The sequence below is a fragment of the Engraulis encrasicolus genome, chromosome 3 (assembly GCF_034702125.1).
Source record: "Engraulis encrasicolus isolate BLACKSEA-1 chromosome 3, IST_EnEncr_1.0, whole genome shotgun sequence".
Taxonomy (NCBI): Eukaryota; Metazoa; Chordata; class Actinopteri; order Clupeiformes; family Engraulidae; genus Engraulis; species Engraulis encrasicolus.
In genome coordinates this window covers 19,070,563-19,091,822 of record NC_085859.1, presented here as the reverse complement: position 1 = coordinate 19,091,822, position 21,260 = coordinate 19,070,563, and the positions used below count along the sequence as shown (strand labels likewise).

At 42.8% G+C, this 21,260-nt stretch overlaps 1 protein-coding gene across 4 annotated transcripts in view; it reads left to right on the top strand.

Annotated features, from left to right (window-relative positions):
* Positions 1-21,260, top strand: part of ppp3cca (protein phosphatase 3, catalytic subunit, gamma isozyme, a) — a 56,076-nt gene that overhangs the window by 10,434 nt on the left and 24,382 nt on the right. For all 4 annotated transcript variants that reach the window (XR_010034359.1, XM_063194917.1, XM_063194915.1 and 1 more), the window contains exons 2-4: positions 2,873-3,070; positions 8,982-9,106; positions 16,718-16,829. Coding sequence is in view for 3 of the 4 variants with exons in the window: in XM_063194917.1 (XP_063050987.1) it covers positions 2,873-3,070; positions 8,982-9,106; positions 16,718-16,829 (435 nt within the window). In the remaining variant the exon portion in view is untranslated. The remainder of the gene's footprint in view (positions 1-2,872; positions 3,071-8,981; positions 9,107-16,717; positions 16,830-21,260) is intronic.

The following is a 21,260-nucleotide window of genomic DNA, read 5'->3' as shown; positions in this document are numbered from 1 at the left end:
GACACAGAATTGCTCTGTTCTGTCTTGAGAAGAATGTTAAAGTGATTCTGTCCCATTATTGGAAATAAGATCATTTTACACCTCCCCCTTGATTTAAATAATATGATTTTGCCGTTCTCCTGTACTTTCAACCGTTCTCTGGGTATGGCAGTGCAAATTTTACCTCTAAGCTAGCAGGTAACATCGAGTCCTACCAGTTAGCCGCCAGCTGGTCTCATAGGTCTCAATGTTAACTGCTAGCTTGGACGTAAAATTTGCACTGCCAGCCATACCCAGAGAACGGTTGAAAGTGCAGGAGAACGGCAAAACCATATTATTTAAATCAAGGGGAGGTGTAAAATAAGCTCATTTCCAAAAATGGGACAGTATCATTTTAAAGGTGAGGATATGAGAGCGGTTAATTGAGGGGAGAGATTAAGCTTCCTGCTGGGTGGAAGTGAACAATATCCTCTCCTAGGGCTGGGCGATGTGGGAAAAAAACTATATCACGATATGGATAACTTTATATCACGATAACGATATATATCACGATATAGCACAATTACTTACGTTTTCAGTTACTCTCTTTATTTGCTCTTTATTTTTTTCATGTCGCAAAACAACCTTTCTTTGAAATGGATCTTTTTATTCTTATTTTTACAGTTACATGAACTTATAGTGTGTATTGTGACAACATGAAATGTAATTAAATGATATTCAATTGTATAAAATTGATAAAAATTACTATCACGATATAAACGATATAGGAGAAAGGTCACGATATACACTTTTATATCATGATAACGATATATATCGTCATATTGCCCAGCCCTACCCTCGCCTTAGCAGAACAGCAAGATAATGTCAAAGCATACACTTAATCATCAAGTCAGGGCTGCACTGAATAGAGAGCATTGTGAACAGAATGAATGGGAATTATATACATCGGCAACAACTACTTTGTTCCTTTGCGCACGCACACACACACACACACACACACACACACACACACACACACACACACACACACACACACACACACACACACACACACACACACACACACACACACACACACACACACACACACACACACACACACACAGGATATAGCCCAATTAACCTTGCATATTCACAGGTTTGTTCATATTAAGGTTGAGGTTGAGGTGGTTTGTAGCTGATGGGTTTAATTTATGTTTCATGAATTCTGGCCCATTCAAGGATACAAGGTATTTATTGTCATATGCTCATGAATTCAAGAACTCATGAGTAATGAAAAGTTTTATTGCTCAGAAAGTCCCAAAAAGTAAAAGAAAAGTTTTTTTTTTTTTTTTTTTTTTAAAGGAAGATTAAAAAAAAAGAGATGAGAGTGAAGGAGTGGCTCATTATTCATTATCTATGGTGGTCTGGTGTTACGCAGCCTGATGGCTTGAGGAAAAAGCTGACCCTTACTCTGCTGGTGTGGGCGGCATGCACCTGTATCTGCTGACAGATAGGACCACAGATAGTAGTTGTTAAATGGACATATAATAACTAGGGATGCACCGATACACATTTTTTCACTTCCGATCCGATCCCGATATCTAAATTTGGATATCTGCCGATACCGATACTACTCCGATCCTATACCAAAACCACATATATGCATGGTTTTCCACTTGAGGTAGGCCCAAGTAGGCTATTTGGTCAGAAAAGGACACCAATTAATAAATAAAAAGTAACAAGTAAAAAAGCAACAATCCCATTCTGAAAACTAATGTGCAAGTGTTATGATTTCAAATTAACATTGGAAATGGCTCAATGTCAGTATCAGGAAAGTTCCGATACTTTGGGAAAATTCCGATCCGATCCGATCTCTGAATTATGTTGATATCTGAACCCGATACCGATACACCGATACCGATACACCTGATACCGATATCCCATCCCTAATAATAACTAATAAGATGACTAATACTAGTTCATGCATAAGAGAACAAAAATGGGAACCTAACGGGTGAATAAATCTACATGTTACTTATGCTATGTATAGCGTAGAATAGTAAAGGGCATGAGATTGTGTGAGAAAAATAGCAAGGCTTTTAAATAATTCTAGGCTGCTTCGCTCCAGTGTTGCAGAGTGGGCACCTGCAATGCATAACTTAAGGATTTTGTGTATTGTGTAGTAATAAGCTTAATTTATTCTATATTCTCCCCTCACATTGTATGTTGTGGATTAAAGTATAAAGTAGAAGCAGAAATTATGTACAAATGTAAAACACCACAAGTGGTATAATATTACATGGTTTCAACTCTGTAGTATCATACTACAAGTGTTGTAATTACATGTAGCATTAACATTATGATTACTGGTAACACTTTTTACTTTAATGGATGCATAAAAAGCATTAAGTTATAACTTAAAGACTAATGATAAACAAACCATTACCACATTTTTTAATGATCTACTTTTTTACTTATCTAAGTTTTATCAATGCCTTATAAAATACAAAAAAAATAAAAAAACAAAAAAACATTAACATGACATTTCCCACTCATTTACAAACATTTGTAAATGAAGTGTTCAGATGCAAAACCCCCTAACTCCATTTCTGAAGACCTGCACCTGTATATTTTTAGAGAACCCCGTTGTTGGTTTGGTTTACATTCATGTACTTGATAATACATATAAATAGTTATATTACATAAATAAAATAACAAATATGCAATTTTGTTAGCTTTGTATTAAATAAAAATGAATTAAGATTATTTTCTAAAAAGGCACTTAGGGGGTTTTGCATCTGAACTCTTCAAATGTTTTGTTCATCATTAGTTTATCATTTACTAAGTCTTAACAAATAGCTTAATAAGTAGCTCCAATGTCATGTTTGTCCCCTTCTCTCTGTTCCTCCAGCGGTGCCACTGCCGCCCGCCCAGCGCCTGACGCTGAAGGACCTGTATGTGGACGGCAAGCCCAACCCTGAGGTGCTGCGCAGCCACCTGGTGAAGGAGGGCCGCGTGGAGGAGGAGGTGGCCCTGCGCATCATCAACGATGGCGCCAACGTCCTGCGCCAGGAGAAGTGCATGCTGGAGGTGGAGGCACCAATCACAGGTAAGTTACACACCTGTCCTGTGCCCAGGTGCCCATCACGGGTAAACGCGCCTGTCCTGTCCTCTACTGAATATACCGCAGAGTTGTATAAAGTAGAAGTACTCTTACAAATGTACTTACAACATTAGAAGAATGATAGCCTGGGAATTCCCATATTGCCTTCAGTTCTACACAATCGTTTCGATCTGAAAGACAGTCTGGGGAGGATGACTCATAACGGCCAAGATCATGGTCCCTGTGTCATAATGGCCAAGCATTCCCACCTTTACAGTTTCTCTGCCCAATCAGAGAGCAGGGCAGTGTGTCATATAGCCAAGTATTCTTCCCCCTACGGAATTTACAATAGGCAACTCCCCAGACCTTATCTCACTTGTGATTAGGTCTGGTGTTAACCAGACAAGAATAATGATATTATTAAATTAAAATCTCATACCACTCATGTTGTAACTACATCTGTCAAGAGTATTTCTACTTCTACAGTATATTATACAGCTCTGGTATAGCGTCTAGTGCTGTGGTCTCCTGGAGGTGCCCATCATAGGCCAGGGTTTCCTCTATCACCTAGCCCAGACGTGGGCAAACGCAGGCCCGGGAGCCACATGTGGCCCGCTGAGCCATTTCATGCGGCCCGCAGAGCCTTTACAAGAAAGACAACTTTTAAATCCAAATTCATACGGTCATAGGCAATCTCAAAATAGCTCCTTAAAACAGGAGTCTTGCCCATGTAAGATTAATCAAGTACATAGGCTATACCTTAATACATATCCTAGCAATGCGCAGGAATGGCAAGTTGTGTTAGTATAGGCGTAGGCTACACTATTTCTTATTATTGACACAGACAAGTTGCCTGCAACATCTGGCCCCTCGGTCAAGATGATAAACTCAATGTGGCCCTTTGGCCAAAATAATTGTCCACCCCTGACCTAGCCTCTTTGCACAGGCGGGCCTGTCGGTGTAACACACTAGGCCCTGCGGAAAGGGGTTCATAGTCCAGGCGCTCCACATCCTGTGGCAGGAGAAGTGCTGTCTGGAGGTGGAGGTGTCCATCACAGGCCAGGGTTTGAGTAGGTCCCCTCTTGGCGGGATTTCATATTATTGTTCATGTGAAACTGCACAACAACTTCTTTCCAATGGAGGTGGAGGTGCTCATCACAGGTCAGGGTTTGAGTAGGTCCCCTCTTAGGGGGATTTCATACCGGTATTATTGTTCATGTGAAACTGCACAACAACTTCTCTCCAATGGAGGTGGAGGCGCTCATCACAGGACAGGGTTCCCCCCTGCAGTTTATAGTTCTACAAGAGAAGCCATTGTTTTACCATGCCATGTGCATGCCATACGACTTCCATGAGCTCCAAGGTGTTCTCATTCTGGACCCTGCATGCAGTGATCAGGGCAGCAGTCAGGAAAACGTACTGTAGTTAAGGTGGCCACCGTGACAACAAACACCTTCTCCCACCTGTTGATTAATTAATTGATAGATTGATTGATTGATTGATTGATTGATTGATTGATTGATTGATTGATTGATTGATTGATTGATTGGGGGGTTCATATCAGATATTCCATATGAATCTGCACAAAATAGACTTTCAAGTGATGGTTGACAGTCAGTCACATGTCTCTGATACCAGCCAACTCCCCCACACCCAGCTTGACTAAGTTAAGTGTTCTATGGGAAACACAGCAGGTACTGTAAATTCTCCTGTCCTGTCCTGTCCTGTCCTGTCCTGTCCCATCCTGTGCTGCGCTGCGCTGTGTTGCGCTGTCCTATACTGTCCTCAACTGACCTGGCCCAGCCTGCAGGAGCTCAGTGCAGCTTAGCGCCACAGTGGGCCGCTTTCTGTGGTTTGAGTACACTGTAAAGACTGTAGCCAGCCAGCCAGCATAACACACACACACACACACACACACACACACACACACACACACACACACACACACACACACACACACACACACACACACACACACACACACACACACACACACACACACTGTGGCATTACGTGTCAGGTGATGCAAACAAAGATGGCGAGGTGTCTGTTTGAGCATTGGAAACTCAGTGACATTGGCTTTTCAGTGGCCCGTTAGCTGGTGCAGCAGATGTATTGTGGCTAGTACAATGTATGAAGAAGGGACAGGTACCACATATAAAAAAAGGTGTTATGAAAGTGTTACAAATGAAGCTGGCGCATTGTCTTTTTGAGCATTGGAAAGCAACTGAAAAGGTGCACTGAAAATTCGGCAACCAAAAATGTTCGGCCGAAAACGCAAAAAAAAGACACTTTCGACTTTCGGCCGAAAGCCACTTGAGTGGCCGAATCGGAGGTCGAATAGAAAATGAATTGAAGGCGGGCATTAAAGCTTCAGTCCCTACTGTAACATTTGAAGATTTCAAATAAACATTTATTTTTTCTTTGAAAAACATGTCAAACATTTAGGTTATTGTAAGCCTTAGATTTAAGATGTAAAAAACCCTAACTTTTCATAACTTTTAACTGAACTGTAATTTTTGGTATTCGGCCAAGTGATTAAGATTATTCTGTTTCGGCCACAAATTTTAATTTCGGTGCATCTCTAAAAGCAACATTAGTTTTGTCTTCACGCACCCATAAACTGGTATGGATATTGCATTCAGGCATGTATCGCATACTGAAAATAAGTAAATAGGGCAAAATAACAGCTGATATTGAGTGCCTGGAGAGGCCTGCATTAGTCATAGAAAGTCAATAAGGAAATTGAAACCTCACTTGACTTTTGAGGATAATGTGAGGTTAAGTAGTTGTTCAAAAACATAGGCCTAACACAGGGGTGTCAAGCTCCAATTCACAGCAGGCCAAAAAACAAAATCATGCTTAATACTTAAAGTTAGGCAAAGAACATGGTCTCTGATGAAGATGGCTTGCCATCGAAACGTTAGTCCCTAACATGTTGTGCACTTGAATTAAAAAGAAAAAGCATCCCATCTGAGCTGCTCCGGTGTCTTCTCTTCATTCAACATGGTCCCATCATATGTACCGGTACTTAGTATTAATCATATACAATACTTCTATGTTCTAGTATGTGCTGTTAGCCTACTCTTGCCTTGACCCACTCCTGAACCCAATTGCTCTGGGGCACAAAAGTTTGCCTTCAAGTCATATTTTGTATATATTAATGGTGTATGTGGGCTAACTAATACACATATGAAATGATCTTGTGGGCCAAATAAAAAGGCTCCACGGACCAAATTTGCCCTGGGGGCCTGAGTTTGACAGCCCTGCCCTTACATAACCAAAGACTTTTGACTGATTAGTGGTTGTATTGGGGTTTTGATTCCACAATTGATCTAAGTATTGTAGCACATCTCGAAAAATGACCTTAGATAGCTTGTAGTGTAATATTGTTGTAGGTGTGTTTATGGCATTATTTCCTAAAGCTGACTCACGTGAATCACATGCTGGTTACACAATAGTCGGTTTAGTAGCTACTTATAGACCGTCAGAGACTGACACGGTTTCAGAAGTCAAGGCAAGGTAACTGAACCTTATATCACGAGGTGGCTGATGAGTCATAATACTAGTTGCAGTGAAGGGGAATGATGCCAGTCTTAATAGTGTACCCAGTGACGTAGTGACCCAGTAACCCAGCATAGTGCATCAGTTACTGCATTGGTTCTTCTTAACCTATACCCGCCCCTACTTTTGCGCCCGAAATGATTATATTTATCATACTAGGTCAACAGAATCCCAGCAACACATCCAACAGATTGACCACAATTAAATTGTTGTCAGTCCCCATGTAAAGTCATGTAAGTGGTATTCATATTCCACCACCCCCTTTGGAAGTTCTCGACCTTCACTATACTAACTATTATTAAATCCTATGAGACTAGCTAGCTTTCAGGAACTAGAAGTAACATCTCTAGACAGAGAAAATGGGTGGAAGAGCAGGAAAAAAGATAAAACTCAATTATTTACGGTAACTAGTGAGAGGTGTAAAATGAGAAATCCAGAAATGGTGCGGTGTTGTTTAAGCACGTTCTGTATGCATCAAGTTTGTTATGGGCAGCACTGGGAAAAAATGAGGTACCATGAATACCAGTAGTGTAAATAATAATCGATATGCATCAATCCTACAGCCGACGATCGAATCGAATCCTAAAAACCATCGCAGTAGTGTATCTCAGAGAAAGTCAAAGACAGACATTAGATAAGCAAAGTAGTGGTAGTGGAGGAGCACAGTATGTCTGCTTGGTCTGGGTAGATGGACTATGGCAAGGTGAATCACAGCATTTACATACTGTACAGTAGGACTCTGCCAGTGACTATCTAACAGCCAGAGGTGTCAATCCCGGGTTCAGAAAGTAAAAACCCTGCCACAAATTGGATCCAACCATCTCCGAATCACCTGATAATTGAACACTCAAGACCAGCTGCTTATTAGAGTCACCTGTGTTGGAAGGAAACTGTGGCAGGGTTTTTACTTTCTGGACCAGGAATTGACACCTCTGCTAACAGCCAAGCGTGAGGCATTTACATGTAATCCCAGCATAGAGAGAGAGAGAGAGAGAGAGAGAGAGAGAGAGAGAGAGAGAGAGAGAGAGAGAAAGAGAGAGAGGCAGGCATACACACACACGCACACACACACGCGCACACACACACACACACACACACACACACACACACACACCGCCACCACAGTGGTGACTGGCGATGACAGACTAGACTTGAGCCCTGATGGCTATGGGCTGGCAGCGTGGCAGCGCCGGTGGTGTTTACACAGTGGCCGTCTGTGTGCCATTGCCCATGCCACCGCTGTTTACACACGCTGACTAGACAGGCCACCGCCTCTGGGTCTCCTCAGACTGCTGTCATAGCCAGCTGTCTCCGTCTCCGTCTTGGCCTCTGTCTCGTTCTCTGTCTCGGTCTCGCTCTCTGTCTCTGTCTCGTTCTCTGTCTCCGTCACTGTCTCTGTCTCGATCTCGGTCTCGGTCTCGGTCTCTGTCTCTGTCTCTGTCTCCGTTTCCGTTTCCGTCTCTGTCACTGTCTCTGTCTCTCGTCTCGTTCTCTGTCTCGGTCTCGCTCTCTGTCTCTGTCTCGTTCTCTGTCTCTGTCTCCGTCTCTGTTTCCGTCTCTGTCACTGTCTCTGTCTCCGTCTCTGTCTCCATCTCGGTCTCCGTCTCTGTCTCCGTCTCTGTCTCTGAGTGCGTTTTAATATGCGACCTTGCCTCCTCCACTTGCACTTGTCTCCTCGTCCCGCCTCCCGGCCCCTCCTCCGTGGAGAAAACGCTAAAGCTTCCCAGCTGTCAGCCTAGCCACAACAACTTTTGAGGGACTGTTTTTCATTCACCATCCAAATTGCAAATGAGAAAAAGACTCTACAATTGAGCTTTTGCAAGATATTGAAATATAGTGCTGTTGTCAGTGATGTCATCATGACGAGAAGCAAGTGGAGGAGGCAAGGTCGCATATTGCAACGCACTCTCTGTCTCTGTCTCTGTCAAGCCTCTGGAACAGGCTGCAGCATCAAGGCAGATGGCACTTTCTAGGAAGCAGAAGAGATGCAAGTGTTTGTGTTGAAACATCACTTGCCCATTGCTACTAATGCTGATGCAAAAGTAAATACTTTTAATATAAGACAGAAAAGCACTTGTTGGTGAGGAGCCGTTAAGAACCAGAGGATGAGGTCAACTTTCAGTATGTGGAACTTTGCCAGCCGCTTTGACATATTATTAGCCATATTACCAGAATGTGGCTGGTGTTTATGTACGCACAATCACGGATGACGCATGCACGCACACACACACACACACACACACACGCGCAACCTTGTAATCAAGCAAGCAAGGAAGTAATCATACACGGTCAGCTGTTTATGAACTTCTTGTCATCATGTGAATCTTATGCACTTCTTCCATTTCTCTTCCAGTCTGTGGTGATGTCCACGGGCAGTTCTTCGACCTCATGAAGCTGTTTGAGGTGGGCGGCTCACCCGACAACACGCGCTATCTCTTCTTGGGAGACTACGTAGACCGAGGCTACTTCAGTATTGAGGTGGGTTTACTTCAGCACTCGACCCTTCTCCTCTCGTGGTCCTAACTGGCTTTAGTTGCAGTAGTTTTGTTTTTTTGTAAGTATTTTGGGGCATTCTATGCCTTATCATTTATCTTTTTTTTATTTTTTAAATGGATTATATTTTATTTTTGGGGGGGCATTCTATGCCTTTATTTTGATAGTATCAGTGGAGAGAGAGAGAGAGAGAGAGAGAGAGAGAGAGAGAGAGAGAGAGAGAGGGGAAGATCAGAAAATGACCTCAGGCAGGGATTGAACCCGGGTGACTGGCGTATCAGTTCAGTGCCTTGGCCGTTTGATGCCATTTGATCCGTTTCATGGGCTTTGGATTTTTTAGAGCAGATTGTGAGGTGTCTTGAGAATGTGCTGCTTGGTGGTTTCCAGTAGGGCTGCTTGACTGTAAGAATTATCAATATCAAGGTTATTTCAGTCAATATTGATATCACGATTTTTTATACAATATTTATTTTAAATACAAATAATTGTGATAAACAATTAACAATCTTCCCTTGCTTCAGCAGTGTGAATGGCTCAGCAGCAGTGAATGGCTCAAATAATTGTGCTAAACAATTAACAATGTTCCCTTGCTTCAGCAGTGTGAGTTGAGGGCCATAGAGAAACACACAGTGGTGTTCTGCATGAGTGTTGGGTAGCAATTGTCTGCTCTGTGCTTGCAATGGCTCAAGTGGAGGGGAATTTATTGTGCATAGCGTAGCGTACCTTTTGGCAGTATAGTATAGAAAAATTACAAAAATATTGTTTCAATTCGATATTATGAAATTTGATATTGTTTTACAGTAATATTAATATCACGATATAAATTTAATGTATTGCACAGCCCTAGTTCCCTGTGCCCAGGAAGGTTTAGGCTGTGACATTTTCTCCCCCCACTCACACATCACTCACACTTCACTTTGTTTCATCTCATGCTCTGTTGATAGTGGGGGAAGTTTGAATGGATGTTAAGTACTGTACTTCAGGGAAAGTTCAAGCACTTCCCCTCACCCTGAAAAGTATTTGGATACTACTTTTGCGCTATCACCTGCATCTGCAAAAGGGAGCGATAGATTGAAAAACAAGTGGAAGTGGAAGTAATAGGATAGGGTATTAAGGTGAGTGGACGGGTTTGGTTGAATTCAGCAGTCTGTGACTCTGGGGTGCTTCTACTGGGTTTACTGGGATCCACTTTGTTGACTGGGATGGTGACCTGCAACCAACTGTGCATTTACGCTATGATCTGTGGCCATGGTGGAGTGGAGCTTTGTGGACAGAATGCCTCAGTGGTGCAAGTGGTTCTCTTGCGCTCTCTTGGGCTCTCATTCTCTCTCTCTCTCTCTCTCTCTCTCTCTCTCTCTCTCTCTCTCTCTCTCTCTCTCTCTCTCTCTCTCTCTCTCTCTCTCTTTCTCTCTCACTCACTCACTCACTCACTCACTCACTCACTCACTCACTCACTCACTCACTCACTCACACACACACACACACACACACATGCATACAAACATGCATACAAACAAACACACACACACACTTAATTTGCATACCCCCCCCCCTTCTCTCCCCCCTCTCTCTCTCCCTCTGTTCCTGTCGTCTGCTCCGTTCCTGTCATCATCCTAGCCTCCTTATCAGTAATCTCCTCCACTTTGATTTGCACTTCATTGCTGACACGGTCATCGGTGATGGTATACAGCAGACGTGGGTAAACTAAAGGCGGATTCATACTTGGCGTGACTGGCGCTAGCCTCCTTCATACTTCACTCGCGACCTCACTCGCGACCTCACTCGCGCCGTCACGTGACCCAAAATGACGTCACACGCCGTGGCGCGAGCTGCCGTGGCGCGACGTCGTGCACCCCACATTTTTTGTAACTTGTCGTGCGCCACCAGCGACCATGCAGGTAGGCAGACAAAGCAGGAGTTGCGAAGAGAGGCTACAACTACTGTAGGCTACTACAGAATGGATCCTGCATCATTTTGAGGATAATAAAATGTCCTAGAGAGTTATTTTATCTTCTCTCTTAAATGTTGTTCAGTGAAACAATTGTTTACTTTGTTCAGAAGCACGTTGTGTTCGGCGATCTATTTATAAATTCTGCCGCCAGAACAATGCTCTCGCATGATCTTGGAATGATCTGGCAATGTAGGCTACAACGAAAAATATATGTTTCAATGTGGTAAGTCACAAGTCAGACGTTCAGTAGCCCTACAGCAGCCGTGTTTGGCTTTCTATTTTATACATCCGCGGTAGAACTCACGCTGCGAGTTGCGAAAGATACTGCCGTTTCTCTCATGAACAGCAGAGAGCACTTCCGACAATGCGCCTTAAGGGCGCTTTTGAAGTATGAATAGTCTGGCGCAAGTGATGACGTCATTAATGGTTCTCGCGCCACTCGCGCCAAAGTGCGCACGTGAAGTATGCAGAGCCCTTAAGGGCGCTTTTGAAGTATGAATAGTCTGGCGCAAGTGATGACGTCATTAGTGGTTCTCGCGCCAAACGCGCCAAAGTGCGCACGTGAAGTATGCAGAGCCCTTAAGGCCCAGGGGCCACATGCTGCCCCCCGAGCCATTTCATGTGGCCCCCAGACCCTTTGCAAGAAATACAACTTTTAAATCCAAATTCAAACAGTTACTTCACATTCTTAAAATTCTACCTAAAACAAGAGTCTTGCGAATTTAAGATTAACCAAAGACATAGGGTTCATCTAAATACATTTAATCACAATGTGCAGGAATATCATTGCTGCCAAGTTTCGTCAGCGCACATTGTTTTATTATTGACACGGGCAAATTGTCTGTGGCAGCCGGGCCTTTGGTCAGTATTCTAAACCCAATGCGGCCCCCGGGCCGAAATAATTGTCCACCCCTGCTATACAGTACAGTATGTGACTGGGGATGAAGCAGACTGACAGCTTCACCATCCTCCTTCCCATTCCATTGTAGGTCAGGGCAGATGAGGTTCTCATGTTGATGGATGAAGGCAGTGGGACACATCTCAGGTGATTAGGTTCAAACACCAAACCTGTGTGTGTGTGTGTGTGTGTGTGTGTGTGTGTGTGTGTGTGTGTGTGTGTGTGTGTGTGTGTGTGTGTGTGTGTGTGTGTGTGTGTGTGTGTGTGTGTGTGTGTGTGTGTGTGTGTGTGTGTGTGTGCATATGTGTTTTGGTGTGCATTTCAGTGCATGACAAAGTATGCATGTAGGGACAGGCTCCTCATTTGGGAGGTATGTGACATCTGCATTTTGATGATGCTCCATTTTGAAAGTTTGGTTACAGCATGAACTAAGACATTTGAGGGGAAATCTTGACATTTTTTTTTTTTTTACCAAGGATGAAAATTGCTTACCATGAATTGCATGCAATATGGAATGTCATCCAAGTGAAAGTAGATAATTGTGAGAGTGAGTGAGCATGCGTGTGTGTGTGTGTGCAAATGTCTAGGGTGTGTTAGATAGTTATTGGTTGGATAGTTAATGTTATGCTCACTGCAGTGACATGTTGTCAGAAATGACCCTCGTCTGTCCTCATCTGTCGGCCTGTTTTATAGCACGGCAGTTTGGCTGTCACGCTGTGTTGGATCATTATGCTCACCTCATTCATTTCATGTGGGCTATTGTGAGATGTGAGATTTATTGCAGTAGAAAAAGGCAAGTATTTGCCTTTTCATCCAAATGTCTTCTTTCTTCACACCTTTTGAAGCGTCATTTTAACCTTGAAAATTATGTTTTCACAAAATCGTTTCCGGGGTTAATACCTTTAAAAGGGTAAGAGGATGAAAGATGGCATTTCTTTTCTTAAAGATATTTTTAGGGGATTTTGTGCCTTTATTGATAGGAAAGTGCATATTATGACAGGAAGTGAGAGTGGAGAAGGATCTGCAAAAGACCCGTGCCGGCGTAGTAACCCAGTGGCCTACCGTTAGGCCGCGGCAGGTCTGGAAAGATGGCATTTCTGAATGTGCTTTTCACCTTCAAGCCCCTCTGTGGTTGGGATGGGACACAATTGTGCTTCCCCCTTCAGGTGACTGAAGGAGGAAATTAAGTTGCATTTTGAGGCCATTCTCCCCCTCTCCAACTTTGGGCCAGGTAGCATCAGTTGCTGTTGCGGAAAAATCATTTGGTCCCTGAAAGCTGCTAAAATAGGGGGTAGTAGAGTAGGTTAAAGTTGTAGGAGTATCAGAACAGCGCCATAGCCAACGTTATAAGTTTGTTGTTTTCAATTTTTTGTCAATAAAGTTACTCTACTCTACTCTACAGAATGGCAATGTCTATATCATAATCACTCTATAATGTTGTCGTAGTGTAGTACTATGGTAGTAAAGTTGTGCCTTTCTACTAGGGATGGCACAAACCGCACCGAAAACCGAGACCGTACAATTCACACACATACCGAACCGAACCGTGCAATCCGTCGCAAACTTCATGTACTGCCCAGAAAAATATGTAAAACAGAGATTATAGGAGTATCTTATCCAGTCTCTCTGATTAAAACATTAGCGTATAAGACCAATTAGAGGATGACACAATTAAAATCACACCATTTTCACATTATAAGCCTATACAAACCATATGTAGGATATTTAGTGATAAGTCCGATTCTATTTGCCAATTGAAAGAGGGCGTTTGGAACGCTCAGACAGCGCACATCAGCTGACGACAGTTTAAGTGCAAGCGCAGGTTAGCACAAGAGGCAGTTCTCAGACACATGCACAAGGTTAAATTCAACTTGCGCATCATCACTTTATAGCTGCAGTTATATAAATATTGTTTAGTATTCCCAGTGCACCATTTATCATGAACTAAAAAAAAAGAACCGTAGAGAACCGAAAACCGTGACCTTGACACCGTGATATGAACCGAACCGTGAATTTTGTGAACCGGACCACCCCTACTTTCCACTGGCGGCAGAGTGGTATGGGTCAGTGATGTTTCAGCAGTAGCACACGTCAGGGTGCTGCAACGACAGCCAGTGCCACTATTGTGTGGATTTTTTGTTTGTACTTAGTGGACTATCTAAAAAGCATATTCATTGCAGCATGTCAACCACCAATGAATTATTAATTTATGGGCATTTGATGCTGTTGCACCACCTGTCGTATGTGCCCAAAAACGTCTTTGACTCGTATACTGGGAGTGCGTTGCAATATGCGAGCTTGCTTCCTCCACTTGCCTCCTCCTCCTGCTTCTCTCCTCTTACCAGGAAGTAATATGTCATGATGACATCACTGACAACAGCATTATATTTCAATATCTTGCAAAAGCTCAATTGTAGAGTCTTTTTCTCATTTGCAATTGGGATGATGAATGAAAAACAGTCCCTTAAAAGTTGTTGTGGCTAGGCTGACAGCTGGGAAACGTTAGCGTTTTCTCCACGGAGGAGGGGCCAGGAGGCGGGACGAGGAGACAAGCGCAAGTGGAGGAGGCAAGGTCGCATATTGCAGCGCAATCTACATCATGAGGCTGAAGGGCACAGTAGAGCGATGTTGTTTGTTCTGTTTTTATAGGACTGCAAGACATGCTCCTCTGGCCTGTTTATTCATTCACAAGGCTGTCCTCCGTCCTCTCCTCCCCCTCTTCTCTCCTCTCCTAGCACTCTTCGCTCCTCCTCCCCTCTCCTACACAAGAGTGTGGCATTGAAGCATTGTGTGCCACCCATGCTGAAGGTGTCACACAATCAATGTAAGATTTAGAGAGGGAAGCGGCTCTTCCTCGTCTCTTCTCCAACCCCCCCACGGTTTTCTGGGTTTTTTTTCCCCTTTCGTCCTTTATCCACCTCTACGTTCTCCCATCTTGTCTTTCTACCTCCCCCTCTTTCTTTCTTTCTTTCTTTCTTTCTTTCTTTCTTTCTTTCTTTCTTTCTTTCTTTCTTTCTTTGTCCTGCTGTCGACAGCCTTCGATAAGGGCGAATCCTGTCAGCTGCCATCAACCATAATTTTCAGCTCATTATTCTCCTAGAAAAAGTCAAAGATTGTTTCTTTAATGTGTCCTCAAGCCCATACTATCTTTCCTTAACCACATACTATCATCAACCCTTCCCCCCACCACCATCATCACCACCACCACCACCACTCATCACTAACTAAGTTATCTCTCTTTGTCCTCTTTTTTCCTTTGTGTGTGTCTTACTTATTAATTTATTTATTAAGTTTATTTGAAGAACTGCTGTCCTTGGTTGCCTTGGCACCAAGTTTGTCTGTACTTAACATGTTGATAAGAAAGAACTGCTCTCTCTCTCTCTCTCTCTCTCTCTCTCTCTCTCTCTCTCTCTCTCTCTCTCTCTCTCTCTCTCTCTCTCTCTTTCTCATGCACACACATGCACACACACACACGGGCACACACGCACTGTCCTCTCCTCATTCATGGATGTTTCTGGGTCTGAACTGAGTAGTTTTTGTTTTTCATGTGTGGCTTTGCCTGGTGCTATGGATCTGCATGCTTATTGCATTTGCAGAGAAATTCTTTGGTTCTATGAATGTCAAGCAAAACATTTTCACTGTAGTTCTTAGTGGATCACCTGAGGCATTGCTATTGATTGTAAGACTGGGGTGGGGAACCTTTTTCATTCGAGGGGCCACTTCAAATTCATCCGAGCGCTGTAAAAGTCCTCCGAGGGCCGTGTTATGAACATAAACCAGGATTTCCGACTGCACTTTAGGCTTATATTGAAGGCAGCCACCTTTAAAACAGACCCCACCTTCTCTAGGTCCCCTGAATATACAGTATATCACGAAAGTGAGTACACCCCTCACAGTTTTTGCAGATTTGTGAGTATATCTTTCATAGGAAAGCATTAAAGAAATTTCACTTTGACACAATGATTAGTGACCTTTTAACAACATATTTAACCGCTTAAATTTCTTGTTCACGCAGAAAAAAACCCAAAATACAGCCTTTAATGTTTGAACATGTACCCACAAAAGTGAGTACACTCCAGATTAAAATCCGGTAGAGAAGGGGCCATGTTGGCTCGAATCGTCTCGAAATGAAAAGGGATTAAAAGGGAGATCATCATTGCCAATGTTGACAGCATTCATGTCTGTCCCACTACCATGCTTGGCTATTGAGAGGATAAACTTTTTTGTAAAATCGCTTGTTTACCACCACACATGCTTGAAACCATCTAAAGCAAATTTGTTTATCTTGGTCTCAAAAGAGATGAACAGACCAAGGATATGGATCACTGGAAGCATGTCGTGTGATCTGAAGAGACCAAGATAAACAAATTTACTTTAGATGATGTCAAGCATGTGCGGTGGTAAACAAGTGAGGCATCAGGCATCAAGAAAGAGAGAGATGACCCTAGTCTTGTTGCCTCTGGAAGTTTGTTGCACCACTGAGGAACGATGACAGAGGGTAGCAGGGGCCACAGCTAGGCGGTGTGTATTGGAGGAGTGCATCTCTGTAGCAGGAACATACTGTCTGAGAGCTGTCCTCCTCCTACACAAACCACCTAGCTGTGCTCCCTGCTCTCTCTAAGAGATCCTTTTGATAGTTTATACAATAAACGTATGGTAAAATCTCTAAAAAAAACTCTCTCTCTATTTCTCTCTCTCTCTCTCTCTCGTTCGTTCCCTTATATCCTCTTCTCTTTCTTCTCCACAGTGTGTGCTATACCTCTGGTCGTTGAAAATCACCCACCCCACAACCCTCTTCATGTTGAGGGGCAACCATGAGTGCCGGCATCTAACAGAGTACTTCACCTTTAAACAAGAATGTAAGTGCTGGACATGCGTACAAACAAACACTTCAGTTTCTGGTGCATAATCCCTGTTTAATATTGTAAGTTCATGTGATGCGTTCAGATACAAATACCTTTAAAAACCATCACAAAATGTGTAAAATTCCATGTTGACTCAGTATTTTCTCAGCGTAATCTCAATCAAGTAGATGTTAAAATGGACTGACTTTTAAGATAACTAGATTTATAGAAATACAGCCTATTTTATAAACTCCTCACAATATGTGTATTATGCGGGTATTGCATCAGAAACCCTTTATATGACCCTTCATTCAGTATGCGTGTGTCTCTAGCTTGGCTAGACTGTGTTTGTTTGACTTTATGTAACTGGCTGCTTGTGCTACTGATCCTGTTTACGTGTCCTCAGTGTTTCTCATACATTGAGGAAACTATGGTGCACTGCCATAGTTTAAATTTGGCCGCCATAATTTCTGATAATGTTTAAAAAAATAAAATTAAAAAATAATAATAATATATATATATTTTTTAACTTTGTTTTTTTGTTTTTGTTTTTTTTTTTGTAAACAATTTCCGTTTTATGTTAAACGATTTGAAAAACGATTTCCTTCGCATTTTCCTCCTGGAGTAAATACATCCTATAGAAACAACCATGAGTGCTTGAAATAACTTGAAATAGCTTGTTGATAACTTGGGTTTGGGGGCAATAAAAAACCTTCAGAAAAGGGACAGTTGGGATGAGTTTACTCACACTCCCCAGGCTTTGTTTTACAGTTGTAGATAACTTGGGTTTGGGGGCAATAAAAAACCTTCAGAGAAGGGACAGTTGGGATGAGTTTACTGACACACCCCAGGCTTTGTTTTACAGTTGTATGATAATGAGTCAGGCGACAGGCCTTCATTGACACAACGGAGGAGACATCGGGCTGCACATAGAAGTGAATGTTTAATGAAAGTGAATATAGACATACATGTGTAATATGTTGTTCATCCCTTTTAATGGGAGGAATTTTGAAAAACTAGTCCTGTGACCAGCACCCCTCATGTAGAATGTGTATGCCTATGTGTGTGGGGAGAGGCATAGACTACTCTCTTAGACTCTTTTTGTCTGTGTGTATTTCACAGTGCTCCTAAATTCTTATCTGTGCTCCTATTTTGTTTTATTTTGTTTTTCATTGCATAGACCCCTGCATGAGGGACGAATGAAAAGTGTGTTGCAACAGATTCACTGTACTGCATTTTTAAAAATATAAATGACAATGTACTACAATACATGTCATGGGTAAAATCTTATGTAATTTTTCAAAACATAAATGGCTGAAATGTAGGCCTATAGTTTCTCCATGTGCCAATGTCATACTTTACCCATTGTTTTGCCGTTTTGCATTTACGGCGCGTGAAAGTCCACCCAACCCTAACACCGCCCCTCCCCCCCATCCAATGGTCCGTGCGAAATCTCTCTCGCCCCCCAACCCCCCCACCAAAAAAAAAAAAAAAAAAAAAACACAGCTGCCCCCGTAGTTTCCAAAATTTCTGTGGGAAACACTGGTGTCCTTATATGTGTGCTTGACTATCTGAGCATTGTAGTGTGTGTGTGTGTGTGTGTGTGTGTGTGTGTGTGTGTGTGTGTGTGTGTGTGTGTGTGTGTGTGAGCGTGTGCACGTGCATGGTTTGAGCGTGTTTGTGTTTGAAGATGTTTTGGTGTTTGTATGTGTGGGTAGTCATCAAAAAGGGGAAGGGGTGGGGGCGAGAGGATATCTGTTACACTCTAACCTGATTATCCACATCCATGTTTGATGTTGCCTTAGTGAGAGGAAGGAGAGGAGCCCCCGAGTGGCTGACCGCTAGTCAAGAGCAGCTTAGCGTCAAAGTGACGTTCGGTGACTGAGGTACAACAGTCATGACAGCCTGCTCTGGCAGTATCCGTGCTGTGAGTTACTGTGTTGTGGCGTCATCCTGAAAAGCTGGTGGTGATGATGACGTAATAGCTTAGTAATGCACATTTGTAATATTCAGATTCAGATTCAAAGTTGCTTTATGAGCATAACTGTTGAAGTAGAAGTAGTACAGTAACCTGTATCCGCTCAGCATCGTGAGCTCACATGAGGGCCTGGAGGATCTTCAGAACCAATCAGGATCACAGGATTTTCAGGGATGTGACGTAGTGGAAAAGGGTAAAATAAGTGAAACGAGATAGTTGTTTCAGACAACAATGTCCGCTTGCATGGACTCACTTGTCGACGTTGATTTTGTAATTTCAATGTAAAAACAAGTGGTTCCCTCAGTCGCGTGCAAGGATATTTTGATGAAACCACGCCTTAGCAGACCTACAGTACGCATATGGCGTAGTTCCAGATAAATGTTCGTAGAGCAAGGCAGGAACTATTCATCCTAGTTAGAGCAAGGTAACAGTATAGGGGCTTTGGCTAGTGTGGACTGATTACGGTGCAGTATTTTCGGTGTGGGAACAGAATCCTCCGATGCAAGTGAGAATGGGCCCATAAGGTACGGAGATAAATTAGCTCTGTCATGACCACACACTACAGGAATAAATCACAGCCTCCATGACGATACGATTCAAAATCGATATCTTATTATTCGATGCGAGGCGATTTGATTAGTTTCGATACTTAAGAATGCCCCACGATATGATACAGTATAATTCGATTAGACTTTTTTCCAATTCCTTTTCCACTTATATTATGTTGCACAATTAACAGCTAGGGCATTGTGAAGGGGTCAGCGATTCGATTAATTTTGATACTTCAGAATGCCCCACGATATGAAGCGATTCGATTCAATCGTCAGATTATATCGCGATATATCAATACATTTAGATGAATATTTACACCCCTACCACACACACACAAACACACACAAACACACATACACACACACACACACACACTCACACACACACACACACACACACACACACACACACACACACACACACACACACACACACACACACACACACACACACACACACACACACACACACACACATTTTATGTACTTTATTTGATTCCACATTACAAGTTAATATCGATAGGAGCCAAATGTGATGAATAATCCAACAACTATTTGACCAATTAACATCTTGCTATGGGAGCATCATTAAGGGTACAGGAAACATCTTCTCTTCCAGATGAATATGCTCCCTATCACAGATGATATTGAGCAGTATTTAGCTAGCTGTCTGGCCCTTCTTTTACTTAGTCCACTGATGTTAAGTCCACTGACCACCAGCCTATGCACATGGCCTAGACTGCCAAATACAAGAACAATGAGGACACATTTATAGCCACAGCTTTCAATGGCAGATGTTAGAGGATGGTATTTCAGTTTTTTGTACACACACACACACACACACACACACACACACACACACACACACACACACAGAAGAAGAAGAAGAAGCCTTCCAGCGCCAACAGGACTGTGCCACCAAGTAGGAAGCGGTTTAGCACATTACGCATCTTACTTACGGCGCTGAGCCTTTTAACCCATCTGTCGGGAAAGCTTGTGACTGGACGCGTACTGCTCTCTCTCTTTCTCTCTCTCTCTCTCTCTCTCTCTCTCTCTCTCTCTCTCTCTCTCTCTCTCTCACACTCTCTCTCTCTCTCTCTCTCTCTCTCTCTCTCTCTCTCTCTCTCTCTCTCTCTCTCTCTCTCTCTCTCTCCTCTCCCTCTGCCTGAGGTCATGTGACCCAACAATAGCTTATTTTTGACTCCTGGCTGTCACCTCTCCTCGGCCTCTCTGGGTGTTCTCTTCCTTTCCCTATTCGATGGTTGTGGTTGTACGTTGGTCATCTCGGCCACAACGAGCACAGTTCCAGTGTGTTGGCCTACTTTGTCACACCAATGACCACTTTAAACCACACCATTTTTTCCGGGACCACATGAAAAATTCAGACTGAATTTTATGGGTTCGCTCACACCTGCAAGAACTGTATTAGGGGCTGCCAATTCAGAGGCATTTTGTATTTGTATAATTTGAATGTATTTTACATGTCTGTGTTATTATATTGAAATAACAAGTTAAGATGTGTAAAGCATTCTAAAAATGGTACAATTGTAGCTTATGGTAGCTTGCTGACTACATTTATAGAAATCTACTTGTAGACCTCTTGAGGTTTTTCACAGACCACCAGTGGTCCCTGGACCACACTTTGAGAAGCGCTGACCTAATCTAATAAGGAAGGGTTGAATGTGTGCTGTTGCATAGACACATAGTCGTGAGGTCATCGTTGTCACATCTGCCTCTCGTTTTGTTAATGTAAGACATACTGTACACTTACTAGTGCAACGCATGGGCGAAGTCTTCTTTTTTTTCAAACATGAGCAAGGACAAGCTTAATTGTTTAAGTGAATTTGAAGTATCTGTAATGTTTCATAATGGCACATATGGTCACATGGTGGGCTATGGGTGTGTGTGTTGCTCACA